The sequence below is a fragment of the Chaetodon trifascialis genome, chromosome 7, assembly GCF_039877785.1.
Source record: "Chaetodon trifascialis isolate fChaTrf1 chromosome 7, fChaTrf1.hap1, whole genome shotgun sequence".
In the NCBI taxonomy this organism is placed as follows: domain Eukaryota; kingdom Metazoa; phylum Chordata; class Actinopteri; order Chaetodontiformes; family Chaetodontidae; genus Chaetodon; species Chaetodon trifascialis.
Window position 1 is genome coordinate 29080742 of NC_092062.1, and position 25150 is coordinate 29105891.

The 25150-nt window shown below is 47.9% G+C and overlaps 1 protein-coding gene across 1 annotated transcript in view; it reads left to right on the forward strand.

Annotated features, from left to right (window-relative positions):
• Nucleotides 1-25150, forward strand: part of bbs9 (Bardet-Biedl syndrome 9) — a 128241-nt gene that overhangs the window by 63234 nt on the left and 39857 nt on the right. Inside the window, exons 19-21 of the mRNA XM_070965548.1 lie at nucleotides 6934-7116; nucleotides 14095-14344; nucleotides 22313-22423. Of these exons, the coding sequence (XP_070821649.1) occupies nucleotides 6934-7116; nucleotides 14095-14344; nucleotides 22313-22423 (544 nt within the window). The remainder of the gene's footprint in view (nucleotides 1-6933; nucleotides 7117-14094; nucleotides 14345-22312; nucleotides 22424-25150) is intronic.

Sequence of the window (25150 nt, forward strand, 5' to 3'; positions counted from 1 at the left end):
CTGGATCGAGTGTGTGTGTGTGTGTGTGTGTGTGTGTGTGTGTGTGTGTGTGTGTGTGTGTGTGTGTGTGTGTGTGTGTGTGTGTGTGTGTGTGTGTGAAGAGGCGAGAGGAGGGTGGAGGAGGTCGCGGTTATCAGGTCGGTGCGTTCCAGAGCTTTCCACAGCAGGTGATAAACCATCAGAGGTTGAATCGGTTGGGTTGCCAGATCCTATCGCCTAATCCCCCACTTCTCCTCTCCCTCAACTCTCTCCTCAGAACAGCCTCTTATTGTCTTTTTTGTCTTTTACCGTCCCCGTCTTTGTTTCCGTCTCCAGCTTCCCTCTCTCTCTCTCTCTCTCTCTCTCTCAGTGTGTTCTTCTGCTCCTCTCTCGCCCGCTCTCCTCCCGTCTTATCAGAGGGAGTGTAGACAGACAGCCTTATCAGCATTGTGTGTGTGCTTGTTTTGACCACGGACAATAGTGGTTACTGTCTGTCTGTCTGTCTATCGCTCCATCAGACACTGGGTGAACAGATGCCGATCGCTCCATCGCTCGTCCTCCAGATTGCTCTGTCTCCACCGTCTGCAGCTTGTTTATGTCCCAAAGCACCTTCCACGTCTCCGTCTCTGTCTCCGTCTCCGTCTCTTTCAGGTCACTTCACTTGGTTTGAAGCATCTGAACATGTTGGGAAAATGTTTCTCTGCCCATCAACCTCTTAAACTCTGAATAGAGAGTTTAAGTTATCAGCTGATTTCAGCTCCTTAAAGGGGAACTTTGACCCCTCACAGTCAGTTTGTTATGCCACACACAGGACTGGAGGGGCTTCAGAGCACTTCACTGCTCTCTGCAGAGGTGAACTGGATGTTTAGTTTTATAAAAGTGTTGTTTATGTTGGTGAAGGCAGTCTGTACTTCAGGTGCGGCAGCTTGCACGCTGCAGGAAGCTGGACATCCACTTGTCTGTCACTCTGCTCTGAAGTCAAATATCAAACCAGGTGTTGGTCAGATTAAATCACTAAATCTGCAAAAGACATCCAGAGTCTCCAGTGGATGGTTACTGTTCATTTCAGCAACCTCGTGACCTTTTGTCCACTGCTGTCCTCAGATCAGCCTTCCACCCGATGGCCAGGTTTTCTGTGGAAATGGACCCAAGACGAGCCCGGTGTCATGATCAGCAACCATCAATCATAGGGCCCAAATCAAGAGGTCACAGTGCGCTGATCATCATCATGTGTGTGTGTGTGTGTGTGTGTGTGTGTGTGTGTGTGTGTGTGTGTGTGTGTGTGTGTGTGTGTGTGTGTGTGTGTGTGTGTGTGTGTGTGTGTGTGTGTGTGTGTGTGTGTGTGCGCGTGTGTGTGTGTGTGTGTGTGGAAGGGATATTAATTAAAGTGTGTGCGTGATCATGCGTGCTTGTGTTAGTGAATAATGTGAGACTTACAGAGTGTGTCTGTGTGCCTGTGTATGTAACTCTATCTCTCTGTGTGTGTGTGTGTGTGTGTGTGTGTGTGTGTGTGTGTGTGTGTGTGTGTGTGTGTGTGTGTGTGTTAGTCATCCCACTCGAGGAAATGGTTCTGTGATTCCAGCCGTCGTTAAACTGGGATTCTAATTGGCTCTTTAATTAAGACACGGAAACACTGATCCTGAACACACACACGTCCGTCTATAATACACACATCTGACCCCAGCATGAACCTCTCTGCTGTTTTCTTTACGTCTCTCACTTCCCTTATTCCCTCTCTTCTCCCTCTCTCTTCCTCTCTCTCTCTTCCTCCTCATACCTCACTGTCACACTCTCATCTCTCTCAGTTCCTCATAATCACTTCATTTTCCTTTCTTGTGAAGACGTCTTTGTTGCTTTCCTTCTCTTTCCTGTCTTTCTGCCTCCCTCCCTCCCCCCCTCCCTCCGTCCCTCACTATCTCTCCCCCCTTGTCTCCCTCTTCCTCTCTTCCGCTCATCCCATCATCCTTCAGGAAACAAGGGATGTGTTTTGCCACGTCGCTCTCTGCCAAACAGAACGCTGTCATTTTCCACTGACACAGATAGTACAACACTGTGCGTGCGTGCGTGCGTGCGTGCGTGCGTGCGTGCGTGTGTGCGTGTGTGAACATCTTGTGTTTGTGTCTGTATATTTGTATGTTGTGCGCTTTTACACGTGTTTTCATATTACTCGGTGTGTGTGTGTGTGTGTGTGTGTGTGTGTGTGTGTGTGTGTGTGTGTGTGTGTGTGTGTGTGGCTTGGAGTTGGTCCATGCTGCTTGCTGTGGCTAACTGAGCAGGAAACATCTAATCTGTCGGCTCTGTGGAGCGCGCACACACACACACACACACACACACACACACACACACACACACACACACACACACACACACACACACTCTGCGCTTTGTTTCTCGCCTGTGTCCGAGGATCAGACTCTGATTGTTCAGATTCGTTCCTCCTCTTGCAGCCATGTTGGCTTTAACTAGCGTTCTCTGTCAGGAGCTCGTTGGTGTCTCCGTCCTTCGCTGATGTCTCCCCTGATCACGAAGCTGCTTCCAGTCGGACACACACGCTTCAGCAAATTTGTAGTTAAATGGGTTAAATTTTAGGAGACAGGTCTGCATTCAGGAGTCTGTCTCACCTCAGCCAATTCAGTTCAACCCCAGAAGCAACAGAGTGGACCAATCAGAGCGTCGGCAGCAGCGTTTGTGCTGCTTTGATGCTCTTTGATGAAGTGTTGTTGCAGTATTTTGAGTTATGTGAGAGATTTAATGTGAACACGCAGCAACAAACTCTTTCTTCTTCTGAGCGTTCAGCCTATTCTTCTCCCTGATTGGTTCCTCTTCCAGCTTCCTGTCGTAGCCACCAAACCTCACGCAGTCCATCAGCTAAAATTACTTCATTTAAACCACAGCCACATAGTTTGAGCGCGTGCGTGCGCGTGTGCGTGCCCTCAATCATGCGTCTCTATAGATAAGCGTGCCCGTGATTTTTGTTTGTGTTGTTCAGCTTTAGTGCGTGTGTGTGCGTGTACAAACATGACCGTTTGTGTGTGTCTGTGTGTGATTTGTAACTTCGGGAAAGATAGAAAACGTCGGCTGTGCTGGTCTCTGCGTGCGACGGATGATCGATGGGGTGATCGTACGTCAGCGTTCATGTCGTCTCTTTTTTTGTACGGACCACAGAAGAAGTGTCCTGTCAGCTGAGACTGAAATGTCCCTTTATGTCCTCACTTCACTGTGAACACGCCAGGACGTCCCGACCTCAGCAGCTTCTACTGCAGGTTGTTTAAGGTCACCAGCAGTTCAGCTGCTGACATACAGCTAACAGCCACTGTGTGTGTGTGTGTGTGTGTGTGTGTGTGTGTGTGTGTGTGTGTGTGTGTGTGTGTGTGTGTGTGTGTCACCCCATGTGTAAGCTTGGGTTCACATATGTGCGTGTTCTTATATCACTGGGCCGTGTGTGTGTGTGTGTGTGTGTGTGTGTGTGTGTGTGTGTGTGTGTGTGTGTGTGTCGGGCTAAATGTGTCTTTGTGTTCTCTCAGCTGGCATCAATCAGAGTGTGTGTGGAGCCGAGCTGCTGCCAACAATGGAGCCCTTCACTAGACCTGGAGCCTTTTATCAATACACACACACACACACACACTCACACACACACACACTTTCAAAGACCCCGGGGGGAGGGTGCTTTGGGTTATGTGTGTGTGTGTCGTGAGGTGGAGGAAGCTGGCATGTGTGTGTTGCTGGGTAGGAATTGAGCGTGAGGATATCATGTACTGGGAGTTCTGGTTTTAAGGGCCAGATTTCTGGCTTTGTGAGGACCAGTTTTACACCTTGAGAGTCACATTTTGGGAATAAAGATGGACGCTGCAATGCAAAAAAAAAATGAGAGAGTTAGAAAAGTGTCCTGACATGCAGACCGGTCTGGTCCTCACCTCTTCTTCTTCTTCTTCTTCTTCTTCTTCTTCTTCTTCTTCTTCTTCTTCTTTAAAGGCTGTTTGATGGTGGTATCAAGTCAAAAATGCCTCTATCTGTCAGGATTTTGTGTTCATTGATTGGTTAGCGTGTGTGTGGTGTGTGTGTGTGTGTGTGTGGCGTGTGTGTGACACGGCACCCGTAGATGACCTCAGCCATGACTGACAGGTGTGGACTTGTGGGGGTTAGCACCTTTCATAGAGGAGCCGCTCATTCTGATGCACCTTCATGTTTCTAGTTCACAAATCAAACGGCTTACTTTGGCGAATGCTGCTTAACCCTGACACACACTCTGTCACACACACACACACACACACACACTCTCACACACACACACACTCTGTCACACGCTGTCTCACACACACACACACACACGCTTCACTTTCGAGCCTTCCGTCTCTGTTTTCGCAGTATCGGATGGCGAGCTCTGGATCCATTTGTCAAACAAACTGCAGGCGTACGTTGGCGCTCAGGCCTGCAGATCACTCCTTCATCTGAGCACACACTCGTCCATTAGTCCCAGATCTGCTTTCACCTCCTCTTTTTCTCTCCGTCCGTTCATCTCTCCTCCTCCTCCTCCCTCGTCTCCCGTTTCTCTTCGTCCGGCTTGTCCTTTCTTGTCGTCCTCGCCGCCATCCGTCTTGCTCTGTCATCACTCGTTCGCGCCGCTCCACTCATCTCCACTCCTCTGTTGTTGTAATGATGGAGGGATGAAGGGATTGACCCCTGGCTGGAGGTCAGAGTTCACCTGGTCCCACCACGCCTCATTCATGCATCCACTCGCCGCCTGTCCAGCGGCGCTGAGCTGTGTACTTAGAAGTTTCTCATTTCAAAGCGAGCATTCGGTTTTGCTCTGGAACTTTCTTTGGAAAAACGCGCAGCAGGAGCAGGAAAGTGCTTCAGCTTCACTGGAGGCTCACCAGGCGTCAGGGAAGGTCATCAGAGCCAACGTACCGCTGGTTTACCTGAACTCTCCTGTGTTTCATCCTGTTTGTTTTTGAGAAAGAAGCATATCAGGAATGAAAATGGCACGTCGAGAGCGGTTGAACAGTTTGGTCTGAAAACTACAGAAGACTAACTCCAAAGGGATTATGGGTAGAAGGACATGTACTTCCTCCTCATGCTCATTATCTGCCGTCTGATAACATATTGTTAAAACAGGTTCATTGATCTAAAGCAGGGTGGGCAATTCATTTTTACAAGGGGCCGCATGAGAAACCTGAGCTGCTGGAGGCCGAACCAACAACTTGAACTTAATTCTGCTCAGTATCAATTTTCTCCCATTGTGAAAAGCAGTAAATTATAGATTTCCATTAGCTGCTACTGGTGATCAGAAGGAAAGATATTCTGTAAATATTTCTATAAATATATGAATTGTGGTGAAGGTCAAATAGGAAAATCCTCCTGTTTCATTATTTTTTACATGTTCACTGAAAAGGTGCTTTGCTGTATATTAAAGATCAGCAGTTGGTCGACTTTATACAAAAAGCAAAATGTGCTTTTAATGTTTTTCACTTCGTTTCACTTGTTGAGTGGAAAAATCCAGCCTGTCTCTGTCCTGAACATGTGCAATGAAATCTGTCTGAAAGTCTGAGAAAGTCTGCATTCTCCTCAGAAAACGGTTTTCCTCACCCACGCATGTGCGTCCTTACGTCAGTTTAAAAAAAATAATGGCACGCTTTTCAAAATAAAAGCAACACACTTGTATTGCATGCACAGCATAAATACTTTTCATTTACGTTCTAATTTGCGATTGACCTCACGGGGGCCGGACGGGGCCGGATGTGGTCCACGGGCCGTAAAATGCCCAGCTCTGATTTAAAGGAACGTGTCACAAAGACGACGTACAGCAGCAACGTTGTGCTGTTGAACGTGGCTCTGAGGGGTTGATAGCAGCTCTAGTAATGTTGGATTCACAGAATTTACATATTTATTGACCCCTGAATGACTTTTCAGAGCTAATTAGTGCTCAAAGTTAACTGCTGTGTGGTTTTCTGTGGACGTTTCGTACGTTTGGACACATGCCGTCACCGTATTGACCTGAATCCACTGTAGCCGCCACAGATTCGAGCTGACTGAAGCTGCACATACAAGCTGCAGTAAATGACTCTGTAAGCATCGAGTGCAGCAGCAGTCAGCGCTGCTGGACGTTGCTCTCAGCGACCACGTGTTTCAAAAGCAGCGTGTTGTGATGAAGCTGTTCAGGGTGAATTCACGCTCATGTAAATGAGAGTAAATCAGCCAGCTGACAGACTGCAGTTTGGCAGCAGAGGAGGAGCCGTGGACTCCATGCTCATAAAACTGTTTACACAGGTTGTACAGTCGACACTCGGGGTCTTCTGGGATAAATGGGCGTGTTGTAGAGAAACGGCTCTCAATAAAACAGCCAGACCCTCAGAGAGCCAAGAAATGATTCATGACGTGTCAAATGCTGTGTTGTATTTCCAGCACAGAAATCTTCTGTGCCGTGTTTTCCTTGATAAATAAAACATTTTTCATTCTCACGGTTCATCTTCAGGTTTCTGAACTCTTCTGAGGAGAGCCGAGAGCAAAACGTTTCCCTCTTCAGGTGTTGGACTTAAAACACCACGAGTTAACATCTTTCTAACCCTCCTCTCAAGAATAAGGAAATAAAGTTCAGCTCTTCTATTCAGGATATTGTTTTGAATGAACCGTCAATCTTTATTTTTGTAATTTTAGTTATTTTTTCCATTGATCTCTCACTACGTTCACCATCAGCCTTCATAAGAAATTTGAAAGGTTTGACCTCAGTTTCCTGTACAAACAGCTGACTTTAACATTTTGATAATCAGTATGTGTTTGTCCACAGTACATTTAGTTAAATAAGTTATTTATTCCTGTTAAAGGATGAATAAATATCTGCATCAGGGAAGCAGTTGCTTTTTCAGGTCAAGCAGAGATGTGAAACCCTCTGTACCGTGTGGCTATCAGCTGTTCTGATTATTAGGAGAGGCACTCACTGGCTCCTCCCTCCTCCAGGTGATGGCTCTGGCAGAGGTGGCGGAGGAGAACCGGGCGCTGCTGGAGGAGGCGTTCGTCCGCCTGAGGAGCGCCACGCACCTGCTGGTGCTGCTGCTGTCGCTGTGGCAGGGCCTGACCCCCGACCAGACAGCCATCCTGGAGGCCACGCTGCTGCCGCTGCTGCAGGACACGCCGCAGCTGGTACGCACACACACACGCACACACACGCACACACGCGCACACACAGAGGAGGCCATTAACATGTCAGTGTATGTCCATCCATCTGCAGCCTGCTCAGTAAACACAGCCGCTGCTTAAACACACACTCTGAAAACTTTTAAAATACATTAAGTACTTTTGGTCCCTGAGGAATACACACACACACACACACACACACACACACACACACACACACACACACACATTCTCAGTCACACACTCACTCTGCTCCTCAACACTCACCTGTCAGCTCTGTGTTCTGTGGTACCTGTTTATGATTTAAGCATTAAAGCTCGGTGTGTGTGTGTGTGTGTGTGTGTGTGTGTGTGTGTGTGCATGTGTGTGTGTGTGTGTGTGTGAACAGATACTTCACATACAAATACACACAAGAGGTCAAGGTCACATTAGGTCTCAGCGTGAATTAATGACATTTTGCTCTTTAAGCAGCCTCTGACTTTGACTCTGAGCTGTGTGTGTTTGTGTGTTCGTGTGTGTGTTTGTGTGTGTGTGTTTGTGCGAGTGTGTGCATGCTGCAGGGGGCTCAGCTCTGTATAAACAGCCATGTTGACAGAACTCGTGCATCTGCTGCAGTCAGACCTCGAAAGATTTCCCGCCCCACAGAGACTCTGACAGCGTGTACTGTACTTACTGTGTGTGTGTGTGTGTGTGTGTGTGCGTGTGTGCACATGTGCGTGTGTGTCTTAGTTTTTCCATAGCTCTGATCAATCCCCTCAACCTCTCATTACCACTAAGTCTATTTCCAGCCTCCTCCACATTAGACACAAACATCTGTGTCGTCATAAACAACAGTACATAAAATATCTTTTACAGTGAACACACACGCACACGCACACACGCACACACACACTGGTTGTAGACAGGAATAGGTTTAGAGGGTCGGTTGATGAGCCTCGGAGGACTGTGTACCTCAGCGTGTGTGTGTGTGTGTGTTATTTTAAATGGGATTAATGGCATTAGGTGAATTAGCTGTAATCAGGGTCACGTCCATAACTTAAAACAAACAGGTGCACCGATGAGCTATTTTCAGAGAACACAACACGCTCTGCAGCTCAGGGCCACGAACACACACTGAGATCGACGCTGACGCAGTTCTCTTCAGCGCAGCAGCACAAGCTTTCCTCTTTCCTTTGACTTTTCCCGTCAAAGGGTCATTCTGCCTCATCGGAACTCGTTGTTCTCGATAACACTGTCGTCACTGAAACACCTGCTGAAGCAAAGCAGGTGATAAAAGTCAAGTTCAAGTAAACAAACTGAGTGACTGATGAGTCTCAAAGAGTGTGAAAGCCAAATATTAAATCTGAATTTCTAAATGGAGTCTGCCCGTCGCCTTCTTCATCTTTCCTGTGGCGCACAGGTGAGATGACTCCAGGTGAGTGTGACTCCCTTTACTGGAATAAATCTCATGAATCTCACGAACAAGAATGAAGCTGCAGAGGAGGATGGGCGGAGGGACGGAAAGCTGGATTAAAGGAGGAGACAGAGGGGTTAAAGGGTGGAGGAGGAGGAGGAGGAGTCATCTGAGGCTTCATCCAAACATTCATCCTACACTTTATCTGCATAAAGCACATCATCTGGACTCCTCAGGACAGCTGGACAGCAGGAGGACACAGTTTGGAGAGACAGTAGCAGTCAAACTGCTGATGTGAAAGTGGACAGACATGTCTCCGCCATCCCCATCTGAAGTGCACACACTGCAGTGATAATCCCCACTTTTGTCTCCGTCCCCCCCACAGACACTCGTCTCTGCTGCGTTAAATGTAGGAATATGCAACAGAAGACCGAATGACCTTCGACCTGCCCGTCATCTGTCATATTAGCCTAGATTTGGTGGTTATCAGCTGAGGCGCAAAGTGTGAAGAACTTTAAAAATTCCAAAAATGTGCCGCAGCAGTTTTCCTCCTCCCTGAAAACATGATTCAGGCGGCCGGGAGTCCTCTGACAGCTGCTGTGTGCGCTCAGGAGGCTTTATCAGAGCGGCATGAGTATGTTCAGAAGAAGGAGGTCAGAGAGGAGAAAGAGGAGTAGAAGTCCTCCCCGCCTGTGCTAAAAGAGGCGGACTGAGGGAGGAGGAGGAGGAGGAGGAGGAGGAGGAGGAGCGCCAGAGGAAAAGCATCTGTGTGGCATCGAGCTAAACGTCTCATTTAGTTGCAGCCAACCAGAACACCTCCTCCTCTTCTTGCATTCCTCCAGCGCCTCCCTCTTGGTCCTCCTCCAGCCTCTCCCCTCTCTCCTCCTCTCCCTCCTCACTCACCCGCTCCTCATCCTCATTTCTCACTGCTCTTCTTCCTTTGGTTATTTCCCTTCCTCACTTCTGCTTCTCCTCCTCCTGCTTCCTTCGTTCTGCTCCGTCTCCCTCACCTTTGTTTGTCTCCTCCACTTTTCTCCGTTAACTGTCCATCCTTCTCTTTTTGTCTCACCCTCACTCATCCTATTTATACCTCTCCCTCTTTCCTCTTCTCCTTGTCCCTCTCTTCCTTTTTCCTTTCATTCCTTCCCTCTTCCTGGTTTTCTAATGTTTTTACCTCTCTGTCTCCTCTCTGTTTCCTCCCCCCTCCTTTTCTGAGCCTCCCTCCCTCCTTCTCCTCCCTCCTTCTTTTGTCTCTTTTTCCATCTGTCACTCAGCTCTTGAACAGAGTTGCTGACGCTGTCTGTCTGCCTGCTATTCTTGCATGACCCCCACGTTCTCCCGCCCTCTGTTGACTTAACCATCATGCCGCCTGCCTCTCGCCGGCTTCCTGCGCTCTCCACCAAAAATTTCTATATAGTACCTGAAAGTTATTCCTTCGGGCTCGTACCGCCGCAGAACTATTTACAGCGCTGTAAAGAGCATTTTTAGAAAGGAAAGAGTCCTCTGCAGCAGTCACATGGTCCTCTGAGCTTTATGGTGATGTAAAGAAACGTTGGAGAGCGTCTGAAATGTTTCCAATCGAGGGTTTTTTCCCAGCCTCATAGACGCACTTTGTGTTTGACCAGGTGTCGGCCTTATAAGAAACACATCAGGTGGATTCTTGAACCCGTTTGCTTCCATGCTTCCTCGAACCAAACAGCTTCACAGGGACTTCCTCTCCACCCAGTCCAGCGTCCCGAGGAGTAATGTCCACATTGGACGATTCCACCCGTGGTGCCGCGTTCAGGCTGAAGAGACGCCCCCTCGTCCATTTGAATGGGGCCACTGCAGCAGCAGCACAGCGGGGGGGGCAAAGCAGAGGCCTCCAGCAAAAAAAAAACCCCTCAAGGTCATCCACAATGCCAGATCCGACCAATCAAATACGTGCAGGCGCACATTCCTGGTGGATCACTTTGTGACGTGAACGCCGTGTTTCTGCTTTCAACCTCACAATCGTCACGACAAAGAGGTGAAACGGCTCCCGCCGCGTCGACCGTCCAGATGTTTGACGTCTGTTAAACCTTTAAAGGCAAAGATCTGTCGCTCCAGCTGGACGTCCTGAAACGTCCTTCCTGTCTCACTGTCTCACCAGGGGAGCCCCCCGTGTTAAAACAACACAGTGCTGATTTCAGACGAGTGTTTTAGATGCCGTGATTTGTTTGCCATGACGTTCCCGAGCTTTAACTGAACTGCTCATTCATCCTGGAAGCTGCGGACAAGACTTTTAAACCCTTTGGCGCTGAACTTCATCTGGGGCTTTGCAGGACTGTCTAATATTCATGTTTTTGTCTGACTGTAGGGTTGTTTTACCAGATGTCTTCAGTCCTCAGTCCCCCCTGTCCATCTTGCTATTCTTCTTCATCCCCATGTGCCTCCACCCCGTCGTTTCCAGGTCATTTTGGCCTTACAGGGAGAATAAAACACTTGACCACATATTGATTACGTCCTGAATGAATGTTCATCCCACAAAACGACATCAGCTGTTTGAAACAATTGTCCCTGTCTTTCATAAAAAACACTGCTGGCTTCATTTTGAGCAAATTTAACAACAAATGATTAAGAAAATCCCACTTGAACATGAATTTTCCTCCAGACTGTTGGTAGCTTATTGCACAAACTGAGCCAGATCTTGTAGATGTTAGTAACGTAGAACAATGAGGTTGTTGAATTTGTTCATATTTTGAATGAAACTGCCCTTAAATCTCCCTCCATGCTGTTGCTCTCCGTTCAAATCCCAAGTTTCCTCATCCCATATTAGCCTTGTGATCGTCAGTTGGCAAGCATTTACGGTAATTGGTTGTATTTAAGGATGATTACACCCAAAAGTTGGAGAGTGAAAGAAAGTGTTGCATGCTGAACTCTGCCAAATCCAACTTTTGGGGTGTTTTGGGGTGAAAAGGAATATACTGATTTGGTGAAGGGAAGTGATCGTGGACGACTGTACAACATTGTTCTCACGGAGCCGGAGCTCAGGCTTCTCAAATGGCTTTCCCAGTCAGTCGTGATGAGGATGTCAGGACTGAGGGATTGCTGTCTGAACCGTTACCCGTCTCTTTGGGAGTCCTCCAAGGTTGTGAGCTGGGCCCGGGAACATTTTATCCATGGCCATCCGGTAATGTTGCAATCACACCTGGGATTTCCCCCCATGTCGAACCTGATATTCCTGATGCAGTTCAGACTGTTTGAGGACAAGAGACTTAGAGGACTTATGAAGACAAAAATGTTTGTACACCGTCGCCAAAGCGAAACCGTAAAGCTGCTCAGGTCGACACAGCGCAGACACGTTAAGAGCCACCGGTGCACCTTCATGTGTTAACAGCTAAACTGAGGGTCTGAAGGCCTGAAGCAGGGTCTGGACTCTACTGGCCCAACGGCGGCTAACAACAGTCAGACCAGTCGGACCAGCTGGTGAAGAAAGTGGAGCTTTCAGCCAAAGAGCCAAATGTTTTCTAATGAGCTGACGGAGAGACAAAGAAAATAAAAAGGCTGCGCATTGATCACGCCTTCATCACGTCAGCTTTCAAAGGAGATTTCAGTGTCGTTTACAGCTGCCTCCCCATGTGGCCAATTAAGGCTGATTAATTGCTTCCACAGCGATCACCGTCACCTGTGTCAGGTGTCTTGAACTGGTCGTGAGTGTTTTTGAATGACCATCAGTCCCTTCGCTCTTCAGGATTTCTCTTGAGACGGTGAAGAACAATAAAAACATTGACTTAAAGAAAGTCTTCACTTCTATGAAGTGGCCAACACAAACCACCTCAAAGATCAGCCAATCAAACAATCCCTCTCTTGTTTCTGGGCGCAGGAAACAAAACGCTCTCCAGTTTCGGCATTAGTGGGAACTTTGTCTTAATTTATCGCTCTGGCCCGGGCCCAGAGCGGCTCCGCTCCACCTTTCTTTGCTTCCTTTCTTCTCGTTCAGGAGGATGAATGTCTGCCGTTGAGCTCGACAGACGTTTCATTTTCCTCTGCAGCGTGTGGAACGTATGTGCGTGTGCGCGAGCGAGCCAAGTTTCCACAGAAACCTGCAGTTATGTCGCTCCGAGCGCTCGATCACCTGGTGAGGTATTGTGGTAAGAATAGGTCACCCACCTCCCAGCTCTCCTCCTCTTCCTCCCCTTCCTCCTCCTCTCTCATTTTCTCTTCCTCCAGCCTCTTTTCCCTCCTCCGCCGTCATCTCATTCCTCCGTTTTTATCTCTGCTCGTCCTTCGTCTCTGCACTCGTCTTTTTTCCATCTTTAATATCTGCCTTCCCCTCTATCATCATCTCATCTCCTTGACCTTCTACAACCCTCTCCCTCCCTCTCTGTGTCTCCCCCGCTCTCTCTCTCTCTGTCTCTCCCTGTCTCTGTCTCTGTCTCTCTGTCATCATCATTACAGGGTTGATTACCTGTCATTATGGCTCATTAGGGGCCTATCAGCATGGCGGCAGGCAGGGGGAGGACGCGATGCAGGATAACTGAACAGGGGAGGGTGGGAGGATACCTGTCAGCACCCCCCCACGTGTGTGTGTGTGTGTGTGTGTGTGCGTGCGTGCGTGCGTGCGTGCGTGCGTGTGTGTGTGTTTGTGATCAGAGATGCCCAAACCAGATATCTCAGAGACGACAGAGGGGGAGAGAGAGTGACAAAAGACATGTTTCTCATCCTCACACTGTCTTTTATTACCACTGTGTGTGTGTGTGTGTGTGTGTGTGTGTGTGTGTGTGTGTGTGTGTGTGTGTGTGTGTGTGTGTGTGTGTGTGTGTTTGGGGATTGACGACATTTTCAGACAGACCTTCAAAGGGCTGACTTGAAGGCTTAGTTTAGACTTAGGTTTAGGCTCAGGTGGGGGTTCACATTTAGCTGTCACGGTTAAGGTGAGTGTCCTCACAAGGATAGAACGTGTGTGCGTGTGTGTTCCTCCCTTTAGATCCTGTGTGTTTTATTGTTTCATTGCTCTTTTGTAAATGTCAAGATCGTTAAAGCATCAAGATTTAATGTTGATGATTGTTCATTAAATCTTCTCTGTCGTCTCCTCCTCCCCGTCCACCCTTTCCCTCCTTTCACCCCCCCCCCATTCCTCTTCCTACTCCTTCTCTGAGCTCCTTCTCTCAAAATTCAGGTTGTGAAGCGGTCGCAGTTTGCTTCAGTTAAGGCAGTAAAACTACTTGGTTAAAATACGTTCAGTACTGTTGTGTGACGTAAAATAAATACGTTACTGAAGTCAAAATAAGTCTACGCTGACTTTCGGTCTCACAGGGGACATGAACTGCCGTCTTGTGGGTCAAAGTCCTGTGTTCGGGCCCTTCTTGTCTTTTCTTCCTCTCCTCTTCCCCTCTTCTTCTCCTCAGCCCTCCTCCACTCCTCCTCTCTGTCCCCCTCGTCTCCTGTCCCCTCTTGTCCTTCTTTTTCTCTTTTCTGTCCATTCATGACGAAACTTCCCTGAAATTCATCCGACCCATCACTGCAAACCATCACGTTTGTTGTTTTCCTCGTCTCTGCAGCTATTCCTTCTTTCTGTCCGTCTTCCATCTAACCTGCTGTCCCTCCTCCTCGTCCTCCTGTCTCCTCAGGGCTGGGAGGAGAGCTGCGACGCGGCCGTCTCCCACCTCCTGCGGAGCTGCCTTTCGCGGAGCCCCAAGGACCAGGCCACGTCTCTGGCCCAGGCGGGAGGCCCCGTGCTGGGCCTCCCCAGCGACACCGCCCGCCTCAAGAAGCACATCACCCTGATGTGCGATCGCATCGGCAAGGGAGGCCGCCTCAGCCTGGCCTCCGAGGCCAACCTCCAGGTCCCCGTCCAGGTTCAGAGCCTGGCCGCTCCAGGTGAGTCAGGGAGGGGAGGGATGATTGAATGAACAGGTAGCGCAGGGAAATGAGCGCACGAGTTGACGAGGCTGAAGCTGTTCCACCATAACATCAAAACAAAGTGACGTTGGGTTCGTTGGGCACAGGATTAACCAGACACGTTAACACAGCTGCGGCGTTTTGAGAGTGCAGATCAGAGTGAGGTTACAGGTGATTCACTTCCCCTCCAGCCTGAGCAGCATTTTCACGTTAGCTCACATTACAGCAGTCCGTTTAGCTCACAGTCGGGCTCTTTCCATGTCTTCATGTCGGCGTAAATGACTTCCCTCCCTCTCCAAAGAAAAAATAACATCTGTCATTTCGTCAAATATTTACCTTTTCCTTACAAGCGCCCTCTTGTGGTCGTTCAGATAATGACCATCTCTTAGAAGCAGGAGGAAATATCATGACATCCCTCATACATCACCTACATCCTCCTACCAGCACTCAGCTTTGAGCCGTGATGGCCATCACTTACAAGCCTTAACCTGCCAGTTTTATTGTCCTGAATTCATCCTTTATCACGGTAGCAGACCAGAAAACAGCCATACGAGATGTTTTAGAAGACACCGGACTGCACTGGATGCTAATGTGGCTATGATACCCGAAGAAAACAGTCAGTATCAGCAGTGTGTAGTCAGAGCTCCACCTTAGAAATATAAAGATGTATAAACAGAATTATAAATATACAAATATACGTATTTAAGATATAAATATTTCTATATCCATGATTTATTTTTTCATTTTTATGATGTATTTTATGGTATGTCCTGTTTTTCACAGTTAAAACTGCTTTAAAAAAGTGGGGTGGAGTAAAATGAAGCTGTTGCTTTTAAAGCTGCGTCTGGGTATTTATGAGTGTGTGTGTGTGTGTGTGTGTGTGTGTGTGTGTGTGTGTGTGTGTGTGTGTGTGTGTGTGTGTGTGTGTGTGTGTGTCCCCTGGTGAAGATTTTAGGCTTCGTCAGGCAAAGACATGAAGCCTATTCATTGTCCACTTCACAGCCAACACACAACCTCATGTTTAAATGCATCCGTACACACACTCTCAGACACACACGTATGTATGCAATAAACACTGCAAACAAGTACACACTTCAAACACACACACACACAACATACACATAAAATGCACAGCGCAGACACACTCATAAAAACATGGATACACTCACACACACTGGTGGTTGCATTTGTGAGGTACACACATCATAAAATCACACACACACACTTTCTTTCACACGCTCAAACACACACACACACACACACCTTATGGATCATTTAGTCTTGGCTGAAGTTTATAGAGGTTTTTCTGACAAGATCATCAGTTACAGCCTCGCCCCCCCCCCCCCCCCCAAAACACACACACACACACACACACACACACACACACACACACATGGAGTGAGCTTCCATAAGGCCAGAAGGAAACTTGTGGAAGATTGTGTGAAATCCAGATATTTTCCAGCTCAATTTAACGATTTTGCCATTTTTCTGCATGTCCAGTCTGCTTTTCATAACGTCCTGCTCTGATCTGCCATCCTTATTGATCAGTGGCGAGCGATGGATCCATCAGTAGACATGGCGGCTACGCTAGCAGCTGCTGAACGTTTTCCACAGCAGTTAAAGACATGCGGCAGTTTAAGGGTTTACAGCTTACAACAGCCTCTACACCTGCGTCCATCCCTTTCATGCTTTCTGTCTCTGTTTTTTGCCCGTGTGGCGAGCTAATAATGTTGTAAGCTAACCACCGAATTCTTACGTCACCCTACAAAGCTCTGATTGGACGCTTTTTTCCTCCAATCAGTGGGCGTGTGTGTGTGAGAGAGACAGAGGAGGTCTACAAAACTTTAAAGGCTTGTTTAAAACTCATTACAGTGATTATAGTAATTTTGCACAAAGTTCAGTGGAACAGAACTGAATCAATTAATTAAATGTGTGTGTGTGTGTGTGTGTGTGTGTGTGTGTGTGTGTGTGTGTGTGAGAGAGAGAGAGAGAGTGTGAGTGTTTGTGTTTATGTTTCCTTGTCATGCGGTCTCCCCTCTCTCCTTTGGTCAGCTGCCAAAATTCACACACACACACACACACACACACACACACACACACACACTCAGCGCTGCAGTAAACACTCGTTTGTTAGCAGCCTCAGATGTTGCTTTTTCACCCGCCCGTAAACATACACACTTGTTTACGTTTCCAACAACACCGGCGGCAACCGTTTCCCTCCAAAACCACAGACACACACGCCCGCACACACACGCGCACGCACACACACACACAGGGATACCACACAACAAGCCCCGCTTCATTGGTACAGAGTGTGTGTGTGTGTGTTAATGTGTTTATGTGACAGTTTTCTGGATACATAAACTCCACACACACACACACGCACACACGCACGCACACACACACACACGCACACACACACACACACACACACTTCTAAATACACACTGAGACTGACAGTGTCGCTGTCTTTGTTCGAGGGTGGCGTCACCTCCGTCTTTCATCCAATGAGAGAGAGCGAGGGGGGTCGAAGGTTGTCTTGATGCAGGGACAGAGGGTGCGTTTAAGGTCCAGAGGAAAAAAAATCGTCTTCTTTAACCTTTTCCTTTTCTGAACCGTTCAGCCTCAAAGCTGCTTACATTCATCACATTCATTCAAACAGGCCGGCTGTGTTGAGCACGAAGCGTCAGTCAGACCGCGTTCATATCGCAGGGCATGATGGGTAATAGAATATGTCCACAGCTGTGGACACAATCTCAGCCACAGACAACCTGCAGGAGCTGATACACCTTCATCATCAGTGTTATCTAAAGGCTGTGTGTCTGAGAGTTTAAGATAATCCTTTCCCTCTTCTGCACTCGTCTCACTGCGTGCTGAGCTGATGTCATAGTTATGACGGGAGCAAATGAGGAAGCCACGTGACGTTATAGAGCGACATGGAGGACGTGGAGGTGGACAGACGGGACGCGGGCTGACACATCGTCTGTGTTTGACTCCTTATATTCGGGCAGAGGATGAAGCAGGTGGAGCCGGAAATGCAGAATAGAGTGTATAACATGAGGCAGTGCACCGTGGCGCTCTTCTTTTGACTGAGCGAAGGATTCGAGCTGTTCATGGCGTCACGATGACGGATTGATCATTAACGCATCACAGCTGTTATCGTCAGCGTCACCGCGCAGAGGTAATTAAAGCCAGGCTACATGTGGGTTTTATCTCCTCCTGTTCAATCCCTCTCTCCATCACCTGACCCTCTGTCTCGCCCTGATGACATCATTCAGACCAACTGGCCTCAGCAGCTGCACTCTGTACACACACACACACACACACACACACACACACACACACACACACACACACACACACACACACACACCTGGTGAAATCAGGAGTGTTTATCACATGGTTCATTAGTCAGTGTGCTGTCAGCATAGCTTTGAACTGACCTCAACTAGGGAGGTTTGTATATTGAAGTCCACACACACACACACACACACACACACATGCACACACACCCATTTTATCTCTCTGAATATGTTATTTAGCGGCGGTGAGCAGCTCTTTTGGCAGCTCTCAGCTTCCTCTTGTGTCGTCTGTTTCTGCTCGGCTGTGTTCTGTTTTTTGGCTGTTTCCTCTGTTTTAACTTGCAATTAATCTTGCGTAATTGCGTTTTTTTTTTTGTCTTTGATCAGTTTCTGGTCTGTTGTTTTTCTTCTTCTGTTGTCCTCTTTGCGGTTGCTGCTCCTTTCCTTCCTCCCTCTTCAGCGTCGTGTCGCGTGTTCGGCTCTTTCCAAACGAGTTGAATCACAGTGGAGTTTCTGAAAGTGATTTATTCTCGTGTCTCAGTTCTTCCTCTTCCCTCCTAATGAAGTCAAAAGAGTTCACTAATGTTCGCAGTACAAAAGCAAGCAAACACACACACACACACACACACACACACACACACACACACCCTCCCATCCCTATGCCTGTGTGTGTGTTGCAGTTATTTTCACAGTGTTCCACTGGTAGCTGTGGTTTGGGGCCTGCATCTATTTTAGACCTAAAGAGAGAGGAGAAGATGGGCTGTGTTTGTGTGCACGAGTGTGTGCGCACACATGTATTTATGTGTGTGTGTGTGTGTGTGTGTGTGTGTGTGTGTGTGTGTGTGTGTGTGTGTGTGTGTGTGAGTTCAGAGAGCGCAGAGCAAAGGAAAATACATGTAGTATGTGTAAGTGTGGGTCATGTCTTGTGTGTAATCCTGACCAGCTGTCTTTGTTCTGTCTCTGTGGTGTTTCCAAATTGAAGAGTTCTCCTCCAGGATGCTAAATATAAACCAGCAGAGCTCGATTTTGGAAAGAATCAATCAGTACCTGAAGTTCATCGTTCAATAAATCTGAAACGATCTGTCCCAGCTGAGAGAATTCACTTTCACTCCGGGCGAGGAGACGTCTTCTGAATGCAGTTTTTGTGTTTTTCAGTCGCTTTATTGAAATATCAAACAATGTTTGACATATACGCAACTTATAATGTGTGTGTGTGTGTGTGTGTGTGTGTGTGTGTGTGTGTGTGGGTGAGAGAGAGACTTTGAAAGTTAGACAGAACAGATCAGGTGTCTGACTCACACACACACACACACACACACACACACACACACACACACATACACACACTATTCTTTAAAGGAATCACACTTCCTGGTTTTTGATCTCAAAAGCATGTGAGTGTGTGTGTGTGTGTGTGTGTAAATTATGTGGTCTAACGCGCTCTTCGTATATGTGTGTGTGTGTGTGTTTGTGTGTACAGAGATGTGTATGTTGGGGGGGATTGAAATAGCGTGAAGCCCGCAGCCATACTGCCGGTAACCGCAGCGGCGCAGTGTCACCCCCATCTTCAAACCGCAGCCCAGAATAAAGCAGGAATGCGCTGGTGCCTCCGCGCTGCAGACCGAGACAGAGCTGTCTATTGGACGCCGGTTCACCCCTCGACCGAGCTGTCCAGAACTGTTCCAAAACTGGCCCGAAGCGCCCCCAAACTGTCACGGACCAGCCCAGATGATCCCACAGCGTCCCAAACTGTCACAGCATGGCTTGAACCTCCTTCAAGCTGTCCTCAAACGCTCGTGGACGGATCCAAACCATATATACAAATTTCCCCACAAATGTCCAAAGTGTCTCACAATGTTAGACACTGTTTCCAACTGTCCTGCACTGTCCTCAGCTGTGTCTTCACTACATCATAACTGCACCGGTCTCCTCAGTGTCCCAAACTGTCCTTAATACCCTGCAAATGTCTCTGTTTTCAAACTCTGCAGAAACTGAAACAAACTATATTTAAACTGTCTCCAAACATCTGCTAATTGCATCAAACTGCCCTTTCTCCAAATGACCCAAGCTGGACCAACACCTCCTAAACTAAGAAACTAGAACTGCACAAAACCAAAGCCAAAATCTTCCCCTCGGCCCAGATTTCTGTCTCCAACACGTCCCAAAGCTCCCAAACAGTGCTGTTGTGTGTCTGTCTGCCTCTGTTGTAGTCCATGAAAGTTCAGTCTGAATATTGTTCTCCACATTGGACACATTGGACACACGTCTCCAAACTGAGGAACTGTTCCAAAACCTGCTGACTAGGTCTGAATTTGAGGGATTTGCATACATCCATTCACTCTGAAACTGACAGAATCGCTCGTGTGTGACATCAGTGCGTTCTTATATTGTTTGCTTTTTCATCGCTGCTGTAACGCTGCAGATTTCTCCGCTGTGGGATTAATAAGACATTATCTTTTCTTAATAATCGAAACTAGAGGCTTCCTGGTGCCTGAGGAAGCGGTCGAGCTGCTGAATGATATGGATTTTCAAAATATCGTCGATTCGCTGCAGAAACTCTCAAAGCCGCGTACATAAAATTTACTTTTCTCTTTTAACTTTATTGGCAACAAGACAACAACACATGCTGTACCTTCACTACATCAGCTACTTCTAGTTCTACTTTAAATCCGTCAGCTGTGACCATTTCTAGCAGTACTGTTACAAGTACTGCACACTGTGTAATCACACTGTCATCCCATTCTGCAGCCTCTCTCGAGCGTTGAAGTGTTTTTAAGTGTGATGTGGTGCAGAGTATTGGGCCTAAACCTCAGGGTTGTCTAAAACTGATAGCCCGACCAGTGCGACAAATATAGACCTGACCACGACCAAGAGAAGCACAGATACACACCACAGCTCCGACCAGGCGCTGCTGCAGCTACTATTTACAGAGAGGGAGACGGAGAGCGCCGAGAGGCAGGAATGTGTGAGATGTCAGTGCAAAGAGTCCGTCTGTGAGTGTGTGTGAGTGTGCGCGATGCCATTTTGTTTCAGAGTAGGTTGCTCCAGAGGTGGGCTATTTCCTTACCTGATGTTGATGTAAGACTGAGGTTAAAACACACACACACTGACCCACACATTCCCCATGAAATTGTAAGACAGCGGCGAAAAAAAAACGGCGGCCTTAGAAAAACACCTGCCCAATTAAGAGCGAGGCATATCCCATTTCAAACAACTGTGAGTGTGTGTGCGCATGTGTGTGCGTGCGTGCGTGCGTGCGTGCGTGTGTGTGTGTGTGAGTGAGTGTGAGAAGCCACAGGCTGTGCTCTCACCAAAGAGAACAAGATTGGCTTTAGAAAAGGCCAGGATAAATATTAGAGAGGGCTTAGGGTAATCTGCACACACACACACACACACACACACACACACACACAGACATAGACGCAGTGGGGGAGATGGAGACACACACACATTCTCAGACACCTTAAGGTAGACATGATGGCAGACACACATGTACACGCACGAACACACAATGCACAATGAGTGTAGTGCACGGTCAGTGAAAGCACCGTGAAACTGGACACAATCCTCAGGGAGGAGAGGAAATTAGGAGACAGGGAGGGAGGAAGAGGGAGAGAAGAGGTGAGGGGGAGGAGGAGGAGGAGGAGGAGGAGGAGGAGTGGACAGAAAAACGGAGGAGGGAAGAAGAGGACACTCGGAGGGAAAGGAGGCAAGGGGAAGAGGATGGAGAGGGAGGAGAAGGGGATGAGGAGCAGACGGAGACAGGGAGGAGAGGAAAAAGAGGAAGAGGAGACAGGGAGGGGAGGAGAGGAATGAGGAAGGGGCAGGAAGAGGAGACAGAGAGGTGGGACACAGGAGAGACAAGGCGTCCAATTCATCGGCCTCAGGAGCTCCCTAAATCCAGACTGATCCCTGGGATTGAAGCGGGGATTTCATCACACACACGCACACACAAAAACACACACTTGCAAACCACATGTTCAACACTATTATTCCACGCTGCATTTCTTCTTCACTACACTTACTACCACAGTCACAGCAGGAACATGATGATTATTATGATTTGCAGCAGGAAAGAAACACAAATGTCCATTAAAGGACATATTTAATACAGTGTCCAAACAACAACACCACCGCTGTCCTTCATCACGTAGTCTTTGACTTCACCTTCGCAGAATGCAGCATTAAGACACAGAACATTAAAAACAACACACAAGTGTTATTGGTGTTTAAATGTCCCTAATAATTACATAGAAGGACAGGACATACGGCACTTGACAAAGGGGGACGTGCATGTGGTTCTGTAAATACTGCATTGGTGGACATGTTCCCACGCGTCCTCCTGGTCATAAATTCAGGGCTGCAAGATGGCAAATTAAAGAAATCATGTCATGCAAAAACCTGGCAGGTATGCAGATTCAGAGAGTATAATTTCAGCTTCAAAGTCTTCTGTTATCAAAGCATGGGTGGGGACCGAAAACGCTGGCTTCTGTCAAGATGGCGCCCATCCAGGAAATGAAACCCTTCCTCCCTCACTGGCCAGCTGTACACTTCCCTTGTCGCACCGAGCAGCTCTGAGTGTACTCATTCATTACTTCAGCTTATATAGCATTAGGCTGATGTATTTCCTCTACCTGTCACTCAGGGGGTGTCGAGCCCATTGCAGAGGTGGCGGGTGACGGGGAGGAGCTGGAAGTCCCACAGGAGGCGGCCAAGTTCATCAAGAAGAAGCAGGCATCTAAGAAAGTGAAGAAAGGTAGGAGCACAACTCCTCCATTACTCCTCATCTTTGCTCTCTCCCTCTTTCCCACTGAACCGTCATCTTTTCTGCTTCCTGTCTTTATGTGGAGCTGAAGAGTCTCCAGCTCCTCAGCTTTGCTTCACCTTTCCACCCAGCACTGCTCCCAGCTTGCCAATAAATCCTGACCAGAGCCCTGACACTGATATCTGTTCGCTGTCTGTCACACAGTCGTAATCCGTCTCATCTGTTCTGTGCACATGCCAGTTTGACTGCCGCTGGCTCACAGTCTGCAGAATCAGCGTGGTTTGGATTCTGGTCGGTGCCAAAGATGAAATCAAACATTTGGTTCTGCAGATGCAGCGTGGACGTTCACAGTGATTCTCTGTTTGTTCATTTTTCCCTTCCTGCTATCCAGCATTGTTGTTGTTGCTGTGAGCAAAGTCTCACTTTGATGATCTCTCGTTGTCACTCCTGGCCGATGTTACGAGCCGGCCTGTCCGGATTGTCTGTTGTCCACAGTGAGTGTGTTCCTGTCATACTCGGCTGAATTCAGGTTGTACTGTGTCACTTCTGATTGGATGAAATCTGAAGGCCTTGCCAGGCGGCGGACAGTTTGGTGACTTTCTGCTTATGATATCACGCTGTTGGCTTCATCAGACTTTCGCCTCCTGTGTGTGAAACACCTCAGTTACCTCCTATTTACCTCAACTGCAGAAGGCAACAGGCCTTTATTGGAAGCAGGCTTGTATTAGACATTTCCTTCTAGTTCCCTCTGTCTGATAAGCATAACTGGTCTTATTTTGACACGTGATGGAAACGTGTAATGCTCAGCTATGCTAACCCCACCCATTATTCGAGACCCAGCTTTTATCTGAGCAAATGCAGCATATCAACTAGTCCTTTGCACTGAAAGGTGATGTGGTTTGGCCGTGTGGTCAAGACGCCTTCAGGCCCTTTCACATTCAGGTATGCAGGGTGTGCCCAGCTGGAAGGAAACTTAATAGCAAACCTCCAAAAACCTGGAGAGATTACATAGATTACGCAAATGAGGCTGAAGAATGTGACTAGAGTACATCTGTGCTACCTTGTTTACCTGGACCAGGTAAGCATCTGGAGCATGGACACTTGCTTAAAGTTTTATTTTCTTTCATTGTCTACAGGATGTACAGTAGAACTTAAGGGTGGTCACTTTCTTTCACTACAAGCTAATATCATTGTAGAAAGTCCGTACTGCTCATTCTTCACCGCTTCCACTCGTCTGTGTTTTGACTGCTTTTGCTGCCGTAGCCATAACCACAGTGAAGAACATCCTCTTTATTATCATGCTTATTGCCGGAGGACGGTGTCTTCTGGCGTTGTGAGAGGACAGCTGCGAGTCCTTCTGGCATCGCTGGGCTGCTGTTGTCAGGTCTGCAGTCCCTTTCCTCTGTTTGGGGAGTCGTCCTCCACTCCCTGCTGTCTCTCGCTCTCTCTCGCTCTTCTCTTTGTTTTCATCCCTCCGGTTCTGCTCTGAGTTCGTCGTCTGTTTCAGTAAAGTAGGCTGAAGCCTCAGCATCTTCCTTCCATCTTCCCTCATCTTGTTTTTGTATCCCATTTACGTACAAACCTGATTATTTTCATCTGAGATCTGACAAACACCAGGGATGGGTCAAGATTTTCATTAGTTTATAACAAAATCAATTAATGCAGCTATCAAGTTGTCTTAAAGGACAGATTTCCCTTGTTTGTAACCTGTGTGGGTGTGGCGGCGTTCTGGTGTTGTGGAGGTGTTCTTATGGTTTGCATTGATAACACATCCGTGTTTTATGACACTTTGTCTTTCCCAATCTGCTGCAGATACTACTTTGTGTGTGTGTGTGTGTGTGTGTGTGTGTGTGTGTGTGTGTGTGTGTGTGTGTGTGTGTGTGTGTGTGTGTGTGTGTGTGTGTGTGTGTGTGTGTGTGTGTGTGTGTGGTTAATCCGTTCAGGCGTCGCCACTAATGAAAAGGGGAGGTGTGTGAGGCCAACACAGGGGTCATTAGATGTACACACATATACATTCACACACGCACACACACACGCACACACACACGTCACTCTTACCTTTCAGTTCCAGCCTCCAGACATGATTGAAAAGAGCAAAAGGAAAATGATCCCTAATTAGTATTGTTTGTCATGGAAACCTCCAGAGCAAGTCTGTGGTTTGCACTTAAAGCCAGGGGAGGAAGGAGGGACGGGGGCCGGGGGCCGGGGGGGAGGGCCGCAGAGGGGTAGCATCATGTCCAGGCTTGTCCTGTAGCCACCACTCCTCCTCCTCATCAGACAGAACAACACAGAGACAACAAGGAGCAGCCAGATAATGTCATTAAACCCTGCAGTGAGAGTCTCCTGCAGCCTGGAGCTCTCTGACTGGCTCAAGGACACTTCAGCCGGGAGGAGCCACATAAATCACTGCAGTCAGCTTGGATGTCCCGTGCATCACAAAGCGGTTTGTTCACATAAAATCTCTTTGATGGTCGCATTATGTTAACTTCACCTTTTCTAAGTCTTTGATTAATCACAGTGTTGGTGGTTTGACTCCTGCCTCCTCCTACCAGCATGTCGAGCGTTCTTGAGCAAGACACTGAACGCCAAACTGCTGAATCAGCAGGTCAGCAGCTTTCATAAGCAGGGGCCAGAAACAGCCTCAGCTCAGGGGCCTGCGTCTAGTTTAAGGTGAGACGATGAAATACGATCCAGGAAGTTCAGGTGGAGGAACAGAAT